The 23309-nt window shown below is 33.4% G+C and overlaps 1 protein-coding gene across 1 annotated transcript; it reads right to left on the bottom strand.

Moving 5' to 3' along the window:
• Positions 1–11940: 11940 nt before the first annotated feature.
• LOC123532340 (putative inhibitor of apoptosis) lies at positions 11941–14622 on the bottom strand. The gene has a single exon (XM_045313753.2). It carries the CDS (start codon positions 14537–14539, stop codon positions 13430–13432), a length of 1110 nt encoding a protein of 369 aa, XP_045169688.2. The 5' UTR covers positions 14540–14622; the 3' UTR covers positions 11941–13429.
• Positions 14623–23309: the final 8687 nt, after the last annotated feature.

Raw genomic sequence — 23309 nt, 5'->3', positions numbered from 1 at the left:
AATGGCGGGGGCGCGGTGCGAAAACACGACGTTTGAACAGCGCTAGTTATCCTGTTTTCGCCCCGCGCCCCCGCCATTTTAGTAACTCGACTTTTCGCCCCGCGATCCATAAAATTGGCGAGTTTCGCCCCGCGCCCCGTCATTGTAATGCTTAAATTTCGCCTTATCGCCCCTCGACCTCGCTAATTAGCTGGTTGTCGCCCCTCGACCCCGCCGTTTTATTTCTTTTATTTCGATTTTTCGCAGCGCGACCTTTTGCATTTTCGTTTTGTAAGTGTTACGTGTTGCAATTATCTATGTGGCTGATTTTTCCCATGAGCCGTTTTCGCCCCGTGACCCGCCGAGCAAAAATACGAGAATTAACAAGTTAAAATGGCGTAGGCGCGGGCGAAAACTCGCTATTTAGCGGGGGCGCGGGGCGAAAATACGATAATTAGCGCTGCTTAAACGTTAAGTTTTCGCACCGCGCCCCCGACATCCAGTTACTAAATATCGACTTTTCGCCCCGCGATCCCGCTAATTATCGTGTTTTCGCTCCGCGCCCCCTCTAAAAAGCGTGTTTTTGACTATATTTGCATCTTTGTTGTAATATTGTTCCATATTTTTATTTATTTTTCCTTCTTTTGAGATTAAATGCTACAGACTTTAACATGAAAATTTACTAAAACAAAAACAGAAGTGCGAGGAAAGCCAAATACCAGGCCAAATGCAGATTTGTATTTGAATTCGACTGATGCGTATTCATTGTAAAAGTATATTACTATAGCCATTTCACTGGAGAACAAATCACATGATTAGTAGTCAGCTGACTTCGTTAGCCATTCAAATATGTGTAAAGTAGCCTAACGGAATTATTATGCATATTGACAGTAGTTATAATCGTCGTTCTAAATATATTAAAATTTCTGTCTCCAACGCATCATGAGGTTTGCTATTTTTTAACATAGAGTATTGAAGTGAATTATTTAAAAAGCATCATTAAAATGATGGCTTATCGTGTGTTTGCATGCATACGTGCGTGTGTGTGTGTGTGTATTTACAACTGCATGTTTCGTTACTTCGTTTGTTTGATAGCCAATTTACTACATCTTCTATGAAGTCTGATAACCGCATAAAATATACACTTAGAAGTATGTTACTCAATTACTTGTACCCAGTATAAGAAAATTTTACGTTTGTCAGGAAACTGGATATATATTTCAAATTTTGCAATATTTTACCACTTCGAGTGATCAGGTAGAATGGCATATTACATATAGAATTATACATGTGTCTACAGATTTATTGTTATATAGTATGTCAAAGGTGAGCTCAAAGTCGATATTTCTCTGTAAGTATACTATTTTCAAAAGATGATGTGTCTTGTGTACTAAATGACTATATACGTGGTACTTAAGATATTTCCTAACAAATAAATTTAGGATTTGTCTTTACATAGGCGCAATGGATGGCTGTTTATCTACCTTAATTACTAAAGCATTTTAAGCAAATATTACTCTCTGAGTTTTATCCAATATATGACCATGTTAGCAGTCCTCTGGGACAATATGTTCTTGTTCAATTACCGTCCAACATATTCGCTTGTCTCAAAGAAGTTTATGAAGGTTGAAATCGCAAATAAATATTAGAAATCTGTATAGTCCACCTATATGCACAGCCTACTGGTATAACAAATATGTTTATTACAAAATGTTTTCCTATTATAAGAACGGAAAATGATTAATGACATTTGTTAATTAACTTCTCAGTTTTAGCCGTAATACTACAATAATGCCGAAGTTATATGATGATAAACTCACCAATATTTAGGTTAATCTCCACTAATACAAGATTTACGTGTCCAGTGTCAGATTTCTTTAATATGTCCTCTCTATTAATTCGGATACAACAACGAAAGACGGAAACGTATTGGTCAGAAAACTGTCCTCCACCAATTTTCTCTGAGCAATAGGATTTGGGAAGGAATGTCGGTGAATTCATATTGTCGCGGCAGGTGAATTAAAAAAAACTATATTACAATTCTATCAAAAGCACTCCATGATCCCAATAAGACTTCAAACTCAGGTAGCACATGTCGTTAATGGTCACTGAAAGCAACAGCTGATGGTCAGTGAATACAACAGCCAGTAGTTTTTATTGTCAGTGAACACAACCACTAATTGTCAGTGAACACATCATGTAATGGTCAGTGAACACAACAGCTAATAGTCAGTGAACATTAAAAATGCAAAAGGAACATTTTGTTTTAATTGCACAGAAATGCCAAGAAATAAAAGACCTTGTGGTCATATTTATGCTATTTATCATATCTCCTAAGTAAGTAATTTTATTTGGCAACATTTGCCATCAAAAATCGCTAGAAAAAAATCAGTCTAGATGCCTTTAAACTTCCCTTACGTATATATGCGTATTTACAATTTTTAAACTGTTACGCTTACAAACAACATTATCGCACATCCAACATTTTTGTTACCACCTGAAAAAGGCTTGACACCGTCGTCATACTCAAGCGATATAACTGCCACGAATACAAAACCTGCCGTTTTAGAAACAACTGAAAACGGCTTTAGACACCAATTCTCACAGACAGATACGAGGCACTTTGTCGATTTAGGAATCATTGGGAAAAGTTCAACTAGTTTCATTTGACAGATAGTGCAAAAGTAAGAGACGAAATGGTCCAGAAACTGCTGTAGGTTTGTTTTGGTTTCCTTTCTTTTCATTTGGGGGATTTGTTTGTTTTTGTTTTTTGTTGCCTTTTGAATTAGACACGGGTATTTTCTACTTACGGTTCGGTGTAGAAAATATCAAGTGGATTTAATTGATTTAATAGATATTTTATATTTAGTCTTGATTTATCCCGCTTTCGTTTCAAATTCAGTGAATATTCTACGGATATAGCATACCATTTGTTAGAACTAAGTCACAATTTCTCTATCAACTTTCTGTGTTTCTAAAAACTGCGTAGCCAAATATTGAACGGAAAAGACTTATGCTATGTATGTATACCATCACATTGTGAAGTAAAGATTTGCTTATAGTGCCTTAGCGCAGATTTTTAGTTATAGGAACGATTACCGAGAAATGCATTTAACATTACATGCTAATTTTACCCTGGCATTGAGATATTTTATTCTCGTTCGTAGATTACTCAAAACTTTGACATACTTTACTTAAGGGGTTTAAATTTTACAAAACAACGGAATTTGGTAAAATACCAATTCTTCAATAATTAATTAAAAGTTTTTTTGTATAAAATACGCTCTAATCTAAGGGAGTCTACAGATTTGTGTTTGTATGGATTCATAATTATTCATATTTCCATACGTCTCGGTCAAAATAAACAGGCTTTTTAAAATATCTTTATATTCAATCATAACGTACTCTAAATATGTTATAAATAAAACTAATATTATATCAGATACAGATTTATACGAGGTATAAGGGGAAGGAAGCAGTGTTGCCAAACCCTGAAAGGACTGATAGCCAGTGCTTATTGAGTGATATTTCAACCGATACACCTAAAGAATCAACATTTCATTGTGCATAGACTGGTCATGATTTGAATAATGTTGGTAGAGGTCCACTAGACAATGCTACATGCCATAAATCTAAGCTCTGTGCATTTTGGTTCAAGACAAGAAGATTTTTAAAAGTTTTCCTTATACAACTGTATGTAAAACTATGTTTGCCCCAGGGTGGGGCAAATTTCAACCATAACCCTAAACCCTAACCCTAAACCCTAAGCCTAACCATAGAGCGGAGTGATTCCGAATATTATTCTAGAATCCGTTGTTGCTTGTTTTTGTTGTTTAAAGCAGTAGTCCTCAATTGCTTACACACTCATTCAATACCAAGATTATAAAAAAAATGAATATGGGACTATTTTTACACGTCCAGAATATTTGTGTGATGCGATCACATAGAAATAGAAGGAAAACTCAAACGACGCGAGGTTGAAAATCTGTTGTTCTATCCATTCTAAACACAAAACAGCGGAATTTTGAAATAATTAGAAGCATGTTCAAATCGTAAACCAATCTATACCTATTTAACTGACGCAATATCCGCGTTACAAGTAGTGTAAAAGACAACCTTTATCAATATATTAAGACTTTTCAATGCTTTTTCTAGATGTATTTGTCGTCGTCTAAATCTAAATATTTATATTACAATATATTATCACATGTTTTTTTGTGTGAATTATCGAAAAATTAAGAGTGATATACATCTTGTATTTTCATAGTAAAAAATATCAAATATATTTTTCACTGGTAAGAGATATAAGTAAATTTAATCAAAAACGTGAAATAAATAGAAAATGTGTTTGTTTTACATTTAAGTTCCAAATATCATTCACTATGTCACTCTTGAAAATATTTCATCTGGTATTCCCTCGTGAAATATATTGTAATCTTACATTGGAACAAAAATTATCCTATACATATTAAAATATCTATTATTTGTTCAAAAATAACTGTTTATTAAATCATACTAGGCACTAAACTAACATTCTGTGAACTTCTGAATTTATAGCTTACTGATTGTTTAAGTGATTTTTGGCTATTTGTTATATTAAACTTAACAATTGCATTTCATGAATATTCGAACTTGGTTTAAGGTTTTGATAAAACGAAGAAAACCCTTTGTATTTCGAATATTGAGATTATATATATTAGGCGAAGCCATATAAGTCATTCAAGATATAGATAGCTTAAAAGCGAAACCATAAAAATCTAATGTAAAATATTATTAAATAATTAGTTTATATTTCCAGCCTTCCATTAGTTCGTTGTAACTGTTAGCTTTTTGTGTATTAAACACGGGCACTGGGTGCTAGCCGAATTACAATTCAATTCAATTCAATTCAATTTATTTTATTATTTGTAACGTAAACAGATACTGTTTCTAGTTACATACAGGAAAACATATAAACATAATTATAGTGACAAGTTTACACACAGAACATCATAAATATCGTAAACCTTAAAAATATGTTGAAGCTAACAATACGTGAGGTTGAAACTCAAAATATTTAATTATATATTGATGTAAGTAATTAAGCATTTCTTGAATTGGAATAACGTAACATGGAACATGATATATGATTGACAATATTGTGAACTAAGAAATAATCATTGTAGGTATCCTTATTGGTTATTGTAATATTATATAAAGACAATATCGTACATAATATTAAGAAACTATGCAACAGCGAGTACATTCGACTGACGTAACAAGAAGGCATGATATACAAACTTTCAAAGTTTCAATAGCGCTGAATGTTGTGTAGTGCTCATAAGTTCAGTAAATTTCAAAACACTTGGTCTTACATAGAAATATGGTTTAATATACATCTTTCTGATATCTCTGTAAAAAGGACAAATTATTATAAAATGATATTCATCTTCAATATCACCAGTATGACAAAAGTTACAAATACGTAAATTGCGGTCTATTCTATCAGCACCATAACGTCCATATTCAATACGTAATTGATGGGAAGATAATCTCAATCTTGGCATAGCAATTCTATATTTATTAGGTAATAGATTTAAATATTTTTCAAACTCAAAAACACATTTAAAAGTTCTATATGCAAACAAAGAACGACTGTTGGAAAGGCTATTGTTCCAATTTTGAACAAAAACGTCGATTATTCGTTGTTTAAACTGTAAGTGGAAAGATTTCAAGTTATAATATAATGGATTATTCCAAATATATGAAAAACCATAGGTATCTAAAAGCATCTTAACATTACTAGCCCAATTTTTAACTCCTCTATTACAACCATCCAACATTGCCTCATATAAATACTTAACAATAATGTTTCTAGAATGAATAATTTTGCCCCAATATTTAATTATGCGTACATATCTATTAATAAATAGCGGATACCTTCCCAGTTCCCCATATACACCCACATTGCAAGATGATGTTTTAACAAGTAACAATAGTTTGCAAAACTTAAGATGTATTCGTTCAATCTCTTTAGATTAACCAAAACCCCAGACTTCGCATGCATAGTTTAGTGTAGAGCCAACAAAGGCGTCAAATAACTGACATAGAGTTTTAGGTTTTAAAGAAAATTTACTTGTATTCGCTAACAAAACATTTAAAGCTTTTAATCCTTTCCCTGCCAGCGTTTCTTGATTTAATAAAAACGTACCAGTGTAATTAAATACGGTCCCCAAATAATTGAAGTTATCGACAGTTTCTAAGGGCATATTATAATACGTCCATTGTTCGGTTAATTTCAATGGGCCCCTCTTCCTAAATACAGCAATCTTACTTTTGTCCGGATTGACTTGTAGATTCCAATTTTTACAATACACATTTAAAAGATCTAAAAGATCAGATGGAATTTTTCCAAGGATAACCATATCGTCCGCAAACAGCATCAAAATAAATGATATGTCATCCAAGGTTAAACCACTGTTAACACCCTCAAGTAAATATAACTCTAAATCCTCAAGGAAGAGTGAAAATAATAGAGGAGAGATAACCTCCCCTTGTTTAAGGCCTATTGAACATTCAAAAAAATCTGAGTATGACTTACAACCTCTTATACAAGCTTTCACCTTGGAATACATATCACGGATAATTCTTAAAGTGTTACCAGTAATACCTAATTTTGCCCTATAAAATAATCACAATTTTCATAATTAAGTAACTAACAAGTTTCAATTGACATTAACGCTATGCTGTTTCCATGCATATTGTGATCACGATTATGTTGTTTAATGATTTAGACGTTAATGTCCCTCTAAAAAAATCAAGTTTCCTACGTAATGCCTTTGCTTAAAGCTGGATGTCCTGAATTTGGAGGTGTAATCGGCTTAAAAAGCCGCATTTCACAAAAGATAATAGGTAAGTGTAGATAGAAGCACAGAGCACCACAAACACAGCCTCAGAGCCACTCATTTGTTAAGTAGGCCCATAACAAAAAGAATCTGTAACGGAAAAACATTATAGACGGGTTGCTTCAAAACTCCAACAAGTACATATTAATTTTATGCAAATATAGAAAAAAAGTGGGGAGGAAGCGGTAAAAAACTCAGAATTGGTAACTGAAACAGTAGATTAAAAGACAATACCAAATGAAGAATCACAATGATTTTATTAATTGCAAAAATACAAGATAGATTTAAATATATCAGGCATGGCAAATATAACCTTGCAGTTTATAACGTACAAACGAAAACCAGTTATTGTATAGCTCCTTGTCTTGACTCATATATCAGCAAGTTATAAGACTAGTTATTCAGTATCAGTCCTTATTTAGAAAACGCATTTGTTTTCGCGAATTGATATAGTTTATTACGCTTTGTATCAATTGAAAAATACTTTCATGGACATCATTCAACAAGAATAGAAATAAGAATGAAGTAATATCCAACAGACTTTTTGAGCATACAACAGAGTTAGGCAATTCCTTTCCACCAGACTTTTTTGTAAAACCGAGTTAGGCAAATCCTAATTTCGATAGTGACAATGAAGATTTCTTATTTTTTATTTAGTTGTTTAAGCATCATTTCTCACATACAGGTAATACCTTTATAATTGTTTTCTTTGTAAAACATTTTCTATTCGCATTCAAATCATCGAACAATAATCTGGTGTATAAGGTCCTTTCGAATAACTGACGAATTAAATTTCTGTGTATTATTATTTTGTACGTAAATATCTGTTTGCTTCCTGAATTAGAACTTTAGTACGGGAGGTGTTCGAACACTTTGAATTCCAGGCAATGCAGGCAATCTTCAAAATTTATGCATTTTATTGCTTTCAGCAGCATTACTATATCTTATAGATACATATACTTTAGTTCGAAAATTTCTCAGATTTACCCGCGAGTATAGGTGAAAAATGAATAGTTATTCTTTTTAGATTAAAATCTCGTATCAGAGTATAAATAAAATGGTAAATGAAAGATAGCTTAACCCAAATATTTGTCATAATGTTTGGCTACAGTGCACTAGAAGTAGTATCGAAATTCGGGAAACATTCAGAAAAAGACCTACTACGGCAACACCTACTGTTATTAGGTTCATTTCTTGTAGGCCATATGTTCCCAAATATCAGTTTGCCGACAAAATGACAGGTGTCAGTAAAGTAAAGAGTTTATCTAGAAACAATTAGCCATGTTTTGTTGTAAAGTTAGAGAGCAAATCTGATAAAAATGACAGGATTTATCAGCTCAGCTCTGCACATATCAACAAGGACAAGTCCCGGAGACTGTATAAGACAATGTGCAATCGAATATGAGAAAGTTTCGTAATTTCTGATGAGGCTACGTTCGTGACAAAGTTGGTGAGAAACGGAATATAGTTAAGCTTTGTTCTTTTGCTAATGGAGTTATTGCTTCGGATTGAGCATCGATTCAAGGCATTATTGTCAACAAAAGCGAACTGTAAATGCTTTGTCCGAATAACTTTTGAACCTTATTTCTTTCTGAATTTGCTATTTCATCATTACATCGCATCTACTCATACACGTAAACATACATTTGCCTATCTTAAAACTATAAGAATCAATTTGATACATTCCGGGAATGAACTAATAAAATATTGATAATTTTTTTCATCTTAGTCTAAGCTTTGCACAATGGGTTATCACTTTAATGGATCTAAATATTCAGAGATGTTCTCGACGGATTTTACGTAATTCAATGAGAAATTATATAAGAGTTCACTGAACCTAAAGTTGTTGTATACACATTTTAGATATGGCAATTCAGTTGTTCAGATGAATTGACGGTATGAATGCTATAACAGATTTAATGATTTTTGCTCTACGTTAAACAACATCAAAACATTGGTAATAATTCCATCGTTCATCCTCCAGTTAATCAAGGACAATTTTTGAATTCATTTAAATCTGTTTTTGCAATAATAATGTTTCTGTCGGAAATCTATTTTTTTGTTCCGTCACGACAAATAGAATTTTCAAAAGAAAAACCTCCTATAAAATGCAATATCTTAGGAAATTATGACGGAAAGTGTGATTTTTGTGCATTTGTCATATGAACTAAGAATAATTTTTTTTTTCAGAGATTCCATAAAATTAGCTTTCTGGAGAAAGTTCCGTTCCATTTTGGAAATTCCCATATTTTCCCATGTGCACTTCTTTTGAAGATAATGATAGTGAATATTTCATATAAACTGGTCAAATAATATTTATAATATTTTTGGACTTACACAGAACTTCACTATAAATTCAAATGCATGACTTTGGAAATAATTTCTTTTTGTATTTTCAGACGAGAACTGTTGTCAGATATTGGCAGCTGTAGCCATCAGTCACTTTGTGTTTTTATTCTTGCTAGGTACATTTTGTATATTTAGAATAATTCATGTCAAAATGCTGATGCCGAAATCTAACCGGATATTATTGCTAATGAAAAATATGGCAAAAAGTCAAATTATTCATTTAAGATATTAATTTGAGACATGTCTTTTGAACAGTGCAATAAATATACAATCTTGAATCTAAGTCTAGTTGTACTGAGATTATAAATACTTATATTTCCATAAGGCTTTAAATTTTAACTTAAAAACGGATAAAATAGTTGTCCAAATACATGTAATGTAAAAGTACGTCGTTAGAAAAGCACTACTTTTAACACTGCAAAGACCCTTTACAGTCAGTGCCATAAAGTGTGGAAATCAATAACATTTTCTATATTCATCAATATTCAAACCTTTCTCAAAAATTAGAGAAAACTATCATCAGAAATAGACTTAGGAAGTAGTTATATTTTATGTTCATAACAAAAAATAGAACAAAATATAGCTGACCAAAAGGTTCCTTTAAGCGCATATGCACATGATGATTTGTCTTTTAAGAAAATCTGATTTTAGCATTATATATGGCGCCCTACTGGTATTTGGATGCCTTTGACAGTACCCTTGTATCCATTACCTGCTCAGTCAAGTGTGAAATGTTAGCCATAAGAGTTCCTTCTTAAGAGAAGGAACAATAAAAGTAGAGTAAAAATCCTTCATATTTATCACCAAAGCAAATAATGTGAAACTATTAGTAAATGAACCAGAATAAGTGCTAAATCTTTAAAACAATGATAAACTTTATTTCCACACGCGACGAAATTTTCCATACAGATATTGTTTAACCATTTGTATCAACCAACTGTAAAAAGAAAAGACCGTTTATTGTCAAAAGCAAATTATATAATATTTTATATGGGCATGCCTTTCTATTTAAGTCAGATTTGTAAATAGAAGTAAAAAGTAGAAGTGATTCAGTGAGTGTTAACCCGTATGTTTAAATACAAAGTCCAAGTCGCTGGAAATCTTCATTAAGTTAAAAAAGAAAACAAAACCTTTTATATCTTCTGTATCAAAATAATGTAATGTTTATTTGCATAATATCAATTTGTTTAATAACGTTTTATACATTTCTGTCTGTTTTTGCGGCAAACGTTATAATGTGATGTACCGGTATTTTCATCAGTGCTAGAAAACTCCTCGAGCTGTAAATGACGTATTACCAACTACATATATACGGAAGATCTACTCGTATGTTGTAATTTATAGTTTATTTCATAAAACTGAATAAAAATCCAATACCTTGAGAGTTCCTCTTTGTTCCTTATAGTGCATTTCTCATTCAAAAACGCACGTTTATTAGAATTACACACATTACGCTGCAAGTGACAAAACAAAACTTGAACTAAACATAGTTATTTGACTTTGAATCGTCATGACGTTTTTCCTGTTTACGGACGTTGATTTCCCGCGCTTTGTTTAAATACGCTGCTGTAAGAAAATAGTTCTAAAAAGAAAGGCGTTCGTTTGATTATATTTTACTTGTGGTATGCAAGAAAAAGATTCTGTCACTGGTTGCAGGGGCAGATGGGAATATCCGGCTCTCGGGTAGCTTTTTCATGGTAACTCGACAGAGCCTCGTTACCGCTTTAAACAGTTACCCACAAGGCTGGATATTCCCATCTTCACCTACAACTAGTGAAAGAAATTATTATATCTTATTTAACGAATTTCCATTCAAAACCAAGAGTTTTGTTGCCTTAATAATCTTTTCCAGGAAAACAAAAGTATCCTGTTAATTGATTTGCGGGATTATACAGATTGGAGTATTATGCAGCTTTATCAGGTAAGACAATTCCAAATGTTCTGTTGTTTAACATCCCTGTAAAACAAACACATTTTAGGGAAAGAATTGATAAATAATATGCTTAAGGTCTACTTTGTCACTATACGAGACTGGTTTGATAAATTAGTCTGCTTCGAGCAAATTTGATTAATACCATAAACTGTCTTGCAGCCGATGAAAAGTCATACAAATAGTTGCAGTTCTAATTGCACTAAAATGATTGTATATACATTTTGGTGATGATTTTTCACTTTCATTTCTTATATATCTCGACGAATGGAAGTGGTGTATACAATCAAACTGTTAAAGAATACTTAAAATGATTTCCAAAGTGGAATAACAAAACGCCTTTATATATAATTTCAAACCCCTGTATTTTTTAAGAAAATTTTCAAACTTTTAAAAGGGGTAATGTGCGCATCTTTCACTTAAATATTTTTTATCATTTGACATTGACTTTGAATGTTGAAAATCTTAATCAGATGTATTACACTTGGCTAATTGTAATATCTGTTACAACAGCGGTTGTTTCACAAGTAAATGTCATGAAATTACAATGGTTTATTAAAAGAACTTCCCGTGTTTTAGTGGTAGTACAATACATTTATTAAGTACATACTTACGCAGTATTGATTATATGCTATATATCTATGTGTTGTGTAATAACTCTTTATTTTTCACTGCTTATAAGATGCCCTTACACCAAAATACTTTGATAAAGTAACTGAATCGCTAGTAACCAAACATCCGATTGGCATATACAGTAAAACAAAAACTTGCTTTACTCATATAAAAACTAAACACAAGCGAATTTTACATTTATCTTCATCGAACTGACTTTGAATATTCAGCAACGCAAAAGTAACCACTTTGGAATGAGCTATAAACAAATGCATAATAACTGGCAACACTGGACCTCTCCTAGGTTTCTTTTTTAAAAGAAGCCTACTTGTAAATATATTGCCTAAGGAATTATACGAATAAAGGAAGTATTCTATTTTCTTTGCCAAAGATTGACATTCACAAATATACATTTAGCAGAAATTCATTAGAAATGCAAATCCGTATTATAATTATTATTATTATTTTATTATTATTATTATTTTATTATTATTATTATCATCGTTATTATATCCGCTTATCTATTTTTGATGCGTAACCATGACAAATTGGAAAAAATGAATTCGTAAGCTACAAAACTTCCCTTTCTACTCAGACCAATATCTATCCAATGCAAATATAAACTAGTTTACTTTTTAAATACATTCATATTAAAGGGGGTTATTACAAAATTTCATAAAATAGCAAATTATTTATCTTAATAGGATTCTAACTCTAAGTAATGACTGTTTTTATTTCTTAGATAAATTTCTAATGAAATATATGAAAACTTAAAAATGTCATTATCTGTTACTTAAATGTTATTGAGCACCTGTAAATATTTGAACAGTTTTGTCGATTTATGTCCGCTTTCATCATTCTATCAGCAAAAAGAATGTTATCTTAATACAAACATTCACGAAAAGCAATAGCTTAAATGTACAAAGAGGAAAACTTATGATCATGCATGTCATCCAAAGGATTGTTAGAATTCCTACGAACGTGCGTATGTATAACTTGAGTAATGAAAGGAAAACAATAAAGGCAACATTCGAAAAGACCAGACAGAGAAAATAAATATTCTAACACGACCAGCAAATAACCTACATACATCAATCTCGGGTTATTCTGCAATAAACCACTCGCGTGCAATGACATCATCCGATCAAGGTGCGTAGCACGGTCGCAAAAAGTAGTTACTATTTTTTCTAACACTGTTGATACTATAATGTCGTGTTAGAATCGAAATAATAAGTTCCCTAGTGTGACTTATCGTAAAATAACCCGAGTTTTTCGTTCTTATGCGAAACAATATATCACTCAGGCCTACGGCCTTCGAGATATATTCTTACGCATAAGAACTCAAAACTCGGGTTATTATACGATAAACCACGTTTGGGAACTTATCATTTCTTAAACAAAAACACATTTGTATTAAACGGACAAACTCGGATTAGCAAAATAGATATGAATTCATGATTCACAAATACTATACCCTTAAGGAAAATGAAACACTAAAAGCATATATATCAATATTTTGTGAAAGCCATCGATGAGTTTCGTCCGAAATTATAAGGAAGGGTATGACATCACATAAGTAAAACAAATTGTTCAGAATATACATACTTCGTTGAATGTCCACATGATTTTAATCTGTTGAGCTTCGTTATTTCACAATAACAGAAGTTCAAAAATATCAAATGGCCATACGAGCTCGCACAGTGCCTTTTATTTGTGCTCTACAAATTGCGCATTTAGTGAGTGCTGGAATACATTGACTACAACAAACCATATGACCGCAAGGTAGAGTAATAATCCATGCAATTGCATCAAAACATATTTTACAAGTTACTGGATCTTTTAACTTTCTATTATTTTCTACAATATCCCCTTCTGATTCTGAAGAGTCTTCATCTGTTTCAATACCGTTTAGCTCTTCATTGCTTGGAAGTTGTTCGGTTTGATTTATCTGTACATTTCTCTCTTTAATTTCTTGTATGGTTTTCACGAGTTCAACTGCTGAAAAATTACTCTGTAAGTCTTTACTTATTAGTGTTTTTATAGCTCTTTTTATGTTATCTTCATCTGTACAAAATTCCCTTGCAGCACTAACTGCCTCCTTGTTCCTAGCTATAGCTAACTGCACGGTGTCCACAACATCATCTGAATCAGAAAGTTCGTCGTCGGAATCTTGACTGTGTTCTCCTAGAATTCTTCTAATATATCCTTTACCTTTACACTGAATCACATGACCACAAGCGGGACTCGCCAGAATATGTTGTTTCCAGGGACAGGCACCTTCTGGCCAGTCTCTTAGACCTATACTACAATAAAAACACCTTACAGAGTCATCCACGCCCGTATAAGCGAAACCAGCTGCCGCTAGTTGACTTTTATCCTGTGTTTTATTCTCAGGCCAATTCACAAATGATCCAATTCGAGATTCAAGAGTCCCATATTGTCTGTATTTTGGCTTATCAATTAAGATTCCTAGTCTATCACATTGAGACTGGTCTCCGCTGTGTCGTGGCGATTTATTTCGTAGAGATGTGGAAATTTCGGTTCCATGCGTATCACGTCGACTGACTTGATTTCGTCTCAAACGTTTTCGGAAGTAATTCTGAATGTCCTCTAAATAATTCAGTCTTAATGGTACACCGGCCATCAACTGGTACTCCGTTAAATATTTTCTAAACTCGACATTAGGAAGAAAACGACATATCTGTTGTTGAAGATGAATTCGGTTTTTTGTTGCGTATTTTGTCACAGTATTTTTATTCATAAAATAAATGAAGTGGGAAACCATGTTTACAAATTTTATTTTACCCAATAGTTACGTGATTTTTCGAGTGTATCATGTAGATTAAATAAAATGATTCATTATTGATTATATCTCCTTAAAAGCATTAACACTCTTAAGTCTATTTAATACAGAGTTTAAAGATCATTTATTGTCAAAACGTATTGACAGAATGAATGCATGACCTTTATTCTTTATTCTTTATATTTTATTACAAAATGTATACGGAAGTAAATTTTAAAATGCGAAATTGTTTTTATCATATGCGAAACAGGAAGATAAATTTAAATTTCTACTATTGGTAAGGGGTTTATCTGCCTGTTTACGTGACGTTACATTCGTCAAGATCGGTATTTATATAATTTAAATTTTTTTAAACAGTGGAAGATAGATTGATAAGAAAAATGTTTTATCGTGCGTTCTTGATGACTTTAAAATTACGACACTGGTTTCCAGGCTTAACTGATTACATTGTATTAATATTTTTTTCAGAAAATGTCTAATCCCAATTTTGAAAAATCAGACAAAATTGTTAATTTTAGTTCATTGTTAAATTCGGTGGTTTTTCAATTCCTTTTAGTCCCACTTAAGCCTGTGCTAAGAGACTACCAAGTGTCATGGTACTGTTCTTGTTTGCGTTTAATATTTTCAAATGATTTATAGATTTGATAAAATGTATTCAGAAAGTCATCGAATAGTAATTGAGGTTTGGTCGTGTGTTTAAGGATTTTCCGCTAGTTTTTATTTGGAACTATATCTGACAGAATAAATTGTAGCCGTTTTTTGTATTTAAAAAAACCCAGATTTTCTTTGTTATGTTTTATGTTTAGTTCTACTTTGTTTGAATAATTTTGCAAAGTTCGCAAACTACTTTACCATCTTTAGGCGAGTACTAAGAACAACAATTATAATCCTGATATGTATGCTTTTAATTACACTTATGGACCTGTCTGTACTTAAATAAAATAGAAAGCCTTGTTTATGTTCGATTCATGTTTTATAGATAATAAATATAATGAAGAAACTGAGAAAAAAACTAACATATAGCGGTGGCAATACAAGTAGCGGGCTATTGAAAATCCTAGACAAAGCCGTTAGCTCAAGAATATTCTATAGGATTTTATAACAGATTTTATCGAGTCAATATACCGAATCAATTAAGTTTTATGTAACGATATGGTACCGCTTGAATAGTGTTTGAATCTTGTTCCAGTAAGACCGAAATGTGAGCCAAAAACACTCAAGGAGGCAACTGCGGTATCGTGCGCTCAGTGTCCGGCCAGGATGGTTCCATAAGGGACGGATCACCAACAGACTCAATTATTCAGTATTTGCAGCGCATTGAAGTCGCGTTGAATCAAGCGCCCATTTTCATCCGTACCAGCAAATTATACTGCTTTATATAAATTCTCTCCAAAATAGATTAACCGTACTCAATTCAACCAAAACTATGTATATCATATAACAAACATCATTGTGTTAGCACCAATCCCAGATTTATTTATTGTCGACATCAACAAAATTGCTAGTAGAAAAAAAACTTAATTACACAAAATTTCGCACACACTACTCTTGCTGGAGTCATATAGTTCATAAATAACAAGTCATATTTAAAGCATGGTTTCTAATACTCTTAACAGAGCAGTGCTAGAATAATTTGCACTTTATAGACTGATAGACCGTAAATGTACGTCAGTTCTTCGATAATGCATTAGACCCGTATAGTTTAGAAAATTCCTCTGTGTCGTGTTTGGGAGAAATAAATGCACTATGACAATGTTAGCAATAATTTAGTCAGAAACTACTTATTTAAAAAATTTATGACTTTTAAACATGTAAAATTGAATAGGTCATAAATGAATAAAAGTGCAAAGAAATACATTTATGTTCTTTTTATGAAATAAATGCTTTTTAGTAGGATTGATGCCGGTTCGGCTTCTATCGTTCCGTTAGTTATTCATCAAACGTCATTCCTACGTGTAATATAGCACACATTGTTTATTTAATTCACGCACGATTAATTATCGTGTATTTTTATGCGACAATTGTAGACTTTATGCTGATCACAACCAAAACAAATGTAAGCCTCCGCAGGTCCGAATATGAATAGTGCTAATCTTTTTTACTTTCCTAGTGCCTTTCCTCCTCAGTAGCAACGTGTTTACTTTTACTCTACCGCGTTTCAATATGTATCACTTTGCATTCTATTGAAATCGGCATGTTCCTATCGCATGCTAGGTAAAAATGGCGGCGTAAGAATTTAATGTCTCGAAAAGAGAAATTGAAAGAAGCGAAAATGAGTAAATTCAGCGGGTTGTATTTAACGAACTGTAGTTTTCTTATAAAAAAGCTGACACCTTTTCTTTTTGTTTTTCTAAAGTAGCCATATAGTTCTTTATGGGAATATAAGTCTCTGAAAATCTGATATGCTAGAAAATGTCGAAAAAAAATGTCAAGTGCATTTTATATGAAATAAAGAACAGCCGGATTTAGTTGTGTTCAAGCCTCTTATAGCTGTAGATGACACATTGCGGAAACAATCCCCACTTACATCGCACTAGATTTTTGTTATTATGCAGTAATTTCTGCCGCCTAGTTATATATTTTTCAGCATCAACACATCAGGTCATGCCATATTCTCCAGGTTAACATCCAATGCCAAGTCAATATCCGGAGCCGGATCAATATACAGTGCCGCGTCAATATCTAGCGCCGTTACCCAAGGACACTATTATTGTGATTGTGACACGAACTGTTCTATTATTTTTATTAGTTAGTGAATTATGCATTCAGTCTTAAGTTCTGCGGATGGACGATAGATACGTCTGTAAATAATTTTAAAGTGCCAGCAACATGTATGTGTGTTTATCTTGCCTCCTACAGGTTTCTTGCATTTCTGTTGAATAGATGTCACGTGGAGACAGGATATATTCCATATCCTGCTAGTACATTTCAGATATGAATTTTGATTAAAACAAATGGCTGCCGCTTTGTTAATTTACAAAATATTAGATTATAGCATGTAAGTAAAGGGTAGTCGGCAAGATAAAATCGTTACACAGCTTGTTGGTGACAGGATACGGGATATACGCAGTCTCGAAAATCCATATCAGGCTCGAGCTCCGCTCTCGCCTGATATGGATTTCCTCGACAGCGTATATCCCGTATCCTGTCACCAACAAGCTGTGTAACTAATAATATAAACATTTGATGTCTTTGCACAGAAACTCCAGACAGAGACTTGTGGTTTGAAAGCCCGTGCTATTGAATTAATGCAATTGTTTGATTTAACAGTCGTGACAATTTTTCGTAACATCATCGTTCAACAAGTATCAAATAAATTTGGAAAAGAGAAACTGATCCAACGCACTCGTGCAGGAGATTTGGTGCTTTAGATTTTTCCTTTGTCCGTGTTGATCACGTGAGCTATATAAAATTATATGATCCACAATTTTATCATGCATTTAAAGGTTTGATACTGCTATAGTATCTTAAAATTCAAGCTCACTTCATAGGTTGGCCACTAGATCAGCATTCAGATTTTAGCGGTTGACTGGCCTTCACTTATTATTGATGTAAAGGGCGGTCTTAGCCGTTAGAGGGGGCTTCGACCTTCATGGTCGGTCGTTCAATCAAATTCCTTGAATTGACCTTTGATCCGTCGAAAGTTGAATAATAAATATGTACTTGTAAGTCAGTACATATTGTATATGTGGATCACTTTGATACAAACCTCTGACACATGGGTATGTTGAAACAGACACCCCTCCACCCCCCACCCCCCACCTCGTTCGCTAAGTGCAGTTGATGGCTTGGTGGGTTAACTACTGCGTGGCACAAGTTGCCCGATCCTTTGCATCCGAGTCTGGTGTGTACAATGTAAAATTAAAACAAGTTTATACGTATTTGTATTTAGCTTAAAAATGGTAATGATTCATTTATCAGTTTGCGGAAAAGTATTCTCCAGTATTTTTTGCGTTGGATACCAATTTATCTTTTCAGTGTGTCTTATCTAATAGGATGAGAACATACGCAAAAATCAGTTAGAAAATAGAACGTTATGTCTTACATGTGTCATGATATTTCAATTAGAATTTGTTATTTTACAAAATGATGAAAAGATGGAAAAAAAAGTCACGGCCTTATTCCACTAAATTTTATTTAGTTATGTATGTACAACAGCTTGAAGCGACGGAAATCTCTTACTTCTTCCATTAAATTCAAAACTCAAACATGTTAAGTTGTCAAAGTTTGCTTTGATTAAATCTTGCTCTCGTCTGTGGTAAGTGCATGTCCGTTGCTTGTTAGCAGTTCTACCAATATAACAAGAGCTCGTAGAACACGAAATGACCCCCTTGATGCATTCAGTAACTGCTGTTCTAGGTCAATGAAACCTTGACCTTTGACCTACTGACCTCAAAATCAAAAGGAGTCATCTGATGGTCATGATCAACCTCCCTATTAAGTTCCGTGGTACTAGGCCCAAGCGTTCTCAAGTTATCGTCCGGAAACAGTTTAACAATCTGACCAGCAGTTCTACCAATATAACATTGAAGAGCTCGTAGAACACAAAATGACCCCCTTGATGCATTCAGTAACTGCTGTGCTAGGTCAATGAATCCTTGACCTTTGACCTACTGACCTCAGAATCAATAGGGGTCATCTGATGGTCATGTTCAACCTCCCTATTAAGTTTCGTAATCCTAGGCCCAGGCGTTCTCAAGTTTTCGTCCGGAAACGGTTAAACTGTTCTGGGTCATTGTGACCTTTGACCTTTGACCTACTAATGTCAAAATAAATAGGAGTCATTTGATGGTCAGGACCAACCTTCCTGTCAACTTCCATGATCCTAGGCCCAAGGGTTCTTGAGTTATCATCCGGAAACCCTTTAACTGTTCCAGGTCACTGTGACCGTGACCTTTGACCTCCTGATTTCAAAATCAATAGAAGTCATCTGCTGGTTATGACCAACCGTTCTATCAACTTTTGTGATCCTAGGCCCAAGCGTTCTTGAGTTATTGTCCGGAAACCGTTTAACTGTTTCGGGTTACTGTGACCTTGACCTTTGACCTACTGATCTCGAAATCAATAGGGGTCATCTGCTGGTTATGACCAGCCTGTTAACGTTCATGATCCTAGGACCAAGCTTCTTGAGTTATCATCCGGAAACCGATTGGTCTACATACTGACCGACATACTGACCTACCGACCGACAGACCGACCGACATCTGCAAAACAATATACCCCTCCTTCGTCGAAGGGGGCATGATAAATGCCAAACTGTACTAAAATAAGCAAACATACATAATAATATTAGCAAAGTATCCTTTGGAAGCAAAGAATGCAATCTCCTATACTTTCATACATATCATAGTTTAGAATTTAGACCCAACATTTTGAAGATCGGCGATATTATGGACAAGGTAAAGAATGTTGAATCTACAAACTATTAGTAGTTATAGCTAAATCCAGTTTCAATTTATAGTTTCAAAATGAATAATGACACGAGAAAGCAACCTCCGGAATGTTTCTTCCTTTTTTATTTGGAATAAAATTTAAAGTTCCATAAAGCTTAAAATTTTCTGTTAAAAGCAGATGAAAAAGCTGTCTAAATAGATGTCATGAATAGCTTCATGGTTAGAAAAAACGATACTTGTTAATCAATATTGAAACATTGTACAGATATTAGAGAATACACTTAACGGTAGCGGTATTGAGCAAGAAAGTAATATAGTTTGTGTTCATAACAAACTGTGGCAGCTACATTATGAGGAAAGGCATTATGGGTCTTTGATTTTCTAATATTTGTTATGCTTAGATCTAGTCGAATTTTTTTCAACTTAATCACCGAAATTTGAGTCCACATAGTCGTAACGATTTAGCGCTTAAAGATAATGTGTTCACATCTCAAAAACTATCTTACAGAGTGTGTAAATGGAATCCGCATAAGGCGTATTTGAAAATTGTAGGAAGTTTCGTACGGTGTCCTGTTCAGGCCAACGTCGCTTAAAATACACCCAAAGTATGAAAGCACGATATCACGATGATGAAAAGTCGAAACAACGAAACTTCGATGGAGAAAAGTCGAAACAACGATGGTGAATACTTAAACTGCGATTGCGAAAACTCGAAACAACGAAACTACGATGATTAAAACACAATATTATTTCGTGTTTTCATCATTGTTGTTTCGAATTTTCACCATCGGGGTTTCGTTGCTTCGTTGTTACGTCTTTTCGTCATCGTTGGTTCGAGTTTTAATCATCGTAGTTTCGACTTTTGAACATCGTACTTTCGACTTTCCACCATCGTAGTTTCGACTTTTCAACATTGTACTTTCAACTTTTTACCATCGTGGTTTCGACTTTTCATCATCGTGGTTTCCAGTTTTCATCATCGTTCTTTTGATTTTTCAACATCGTTGTTTTGACTTTTCACAATCGTTGTATCAACATTTCACCAACGTAGTTTCTACTTCCTGTTTCACATGCGCAACACACGAAAAGACTCAAATAAATCCAACATTTTGAAAATTTATCAACATTCAGCTCTGTTGTAGGCGAAGGGATTAAATGCGAGGGAAAACTTCATCCATGTATGTCGCCTTTTTATTTGAAGAACGATGCTATTTCTACACCTTCTATTAAGATATCAAGACGAAGGCATAATAAGAATTTGCAAAGAACTTGTTTGTTTTTTGGTGATTTACGCCCGTTTTATCTCAGTTGTATTTCAGTCATATTCAGGCGGAGAGTTACCTAACAATCTTTTCTGGGACGTACCATTGAAAGAGCTTTATCCTCCGTAAGAAACTGTTAAGCTTCTTACATCAAGAAGTCGGTACCGCAGCTTAAGCACATAGCTCTCCATCACTGAGAGGTCACAGCAATTTGAAGTCGGCGACTCTAACCACCAGACCATAGAACGATAAGGTGACAGTCCAAAAGTACAAAGTATTGCCTTAAGAACACCATGAATTGATTGTGAAGCTTATTGATCGTACCGTATATGAATCATACTTTTCTGTGATATGTGTGTACCGCCACATTGTAATTGGCGATGAACATGTATATGTTTTTTGCCAAATAAACTTTGATTTGACTTGATTGATTTATGAGAAAGACTTCGGTAAGAAGGAAATTTAGATGAAATTTAGATAGATAAAGGTTTTTGTGAACTTGGCTCAATTCAATACTGCTACCATCCGACGATCTTATGGAAATCGGAATAATGCTGTAGGACGGGATTTATTGTTCATGCTGGATGATGGGCAAACAATTCAATATCTAAAACTCGCATAATCACATTGCTCAAAGTTTGTTTCGACGCAGGTTTTCAGTCGTCACCAAGATGTCCTGTCTTTTTCAAAATTCAATGATTTATGTATTTTATTATAAATAATGTTATTCAAAACTTCTGAATTCTTTATATTTTGTAAGTACGTTGTCTTTGCTATCTTCTACACTTACGTCAATGTGACTTTGAGTTACGGTTTCTTCTATAAAATACTTCAAAAGCAGAATAAAGCAACAACCTTTCAGGAAAAGCTAAGCAAAATGCTCGTCAGAATATTCCGATTTTTCAGACAGACAGACAGACAGATAACTTTATTTTCTATCAGGTTACACACATGAAAATTACATGGTATAACAACATGATAACAAATACATTGTATGATATATACAAACTGGGTGGTTTGAAAATACAATATTATATATAAATATTGACTTTTTTCTGAAGATGTATAGTAGCATGAATAACAATTACATCAACATAAATAATTTTTTTGTTATCTACAGTTTTCTTTACGGGGGTAACTCAAAAATAGTATCTCGTATTTAAATATCGTTTCTTTTTTTCCTTTTTATCCTTTTTAATGAAAAGAAAAAGAAATCCAGTTCTTTATAAAGTATCATCATGATTACCAAAAAGATAATTTCACACTTTGGTTGAATAAAAATAGCATGAAACAAAAAACCGAAACAATAATGTTCATTTATGGTGAACAAATAGGCTAGGTGCCACATTAAAATTCATATTACATTTTGTATTATAACAAAATGTTATGTACACTTTGTTTTGCATCACTTTTGCACATATTCTTTCAGTTTATATTTATGATAAGTATTGTTTTTCGGTATTGACTACTCACTCTTTTGAAATGACTAAGGTGTGCAATTTATTATAACAAGTAAACACAGCTGTGTATGTAACCTATCCAATACAATTGTTGTTATGTATGTATTCGTATATGAAAGAACTTGGCTAAAAATATGAATGACGTTAGCTCCAATCCAATTATTGAATATATTTGGGGTTTAAAAACAACTACATCATCATCATCATCATCAACAACACAACAAAAACAAGAGAAGAAATGCTGTTTCCGCGACCTCGAAAAGAAACGAAGTCTTCAGGTTTATATAATTATGACACAAAGTCACACAAGACACTGTATACTGTAATCTTAACGAAAACACAGCCAACAAGGCGGTAGTTGCGAATGCGGGAAAGTTAAAGTTCCACTTAATTTCAGGTAATAGAACACTTGTCAATGACATATTCTGTGTTTAACTGCTCGCTGAGAAGTTCTTTTCCGTCACTTAATTATTTCAAATGGACTTTTCGTCTAGACGCTATGAAAAAGAAACAAAGCGGGAATTACTTCCTTAAAGAAATAATCTTTTTTGAAGATGTATTCAGATTTCAATTTCTGTTTGATATGCAACAGTTCACTGAATAATGACGTGACAAATGCATCAATTTGCTTCTGATA

This window comes from Mercenaria mercenaria, chromosome 1, assembly GCF_021730395.1.
Source record: "Mercenaria mercenaria strain notata chromosome 1, MADL_Memer_1, whole genome shotgun sequence".
Classification (NCBI taxonomy): Eukaryota; Metazoa; Mollusca; class Bivalvia; order Venerida; family Veneridae; genus Mercenaria; species Mercenaria mercenaria.
This window is presented reverse-complemented; position numbering and strand designations above follow the sequence as displayed.

Coding starts and splice junctions, on each gene's coding strand:
- LOC123532340 (XM_045313753.2), bottom strand. CDS start 14,539: ATGGTTTCCCACTTCATTTATTTTATGAATAAAAATACTGTGACAAAA.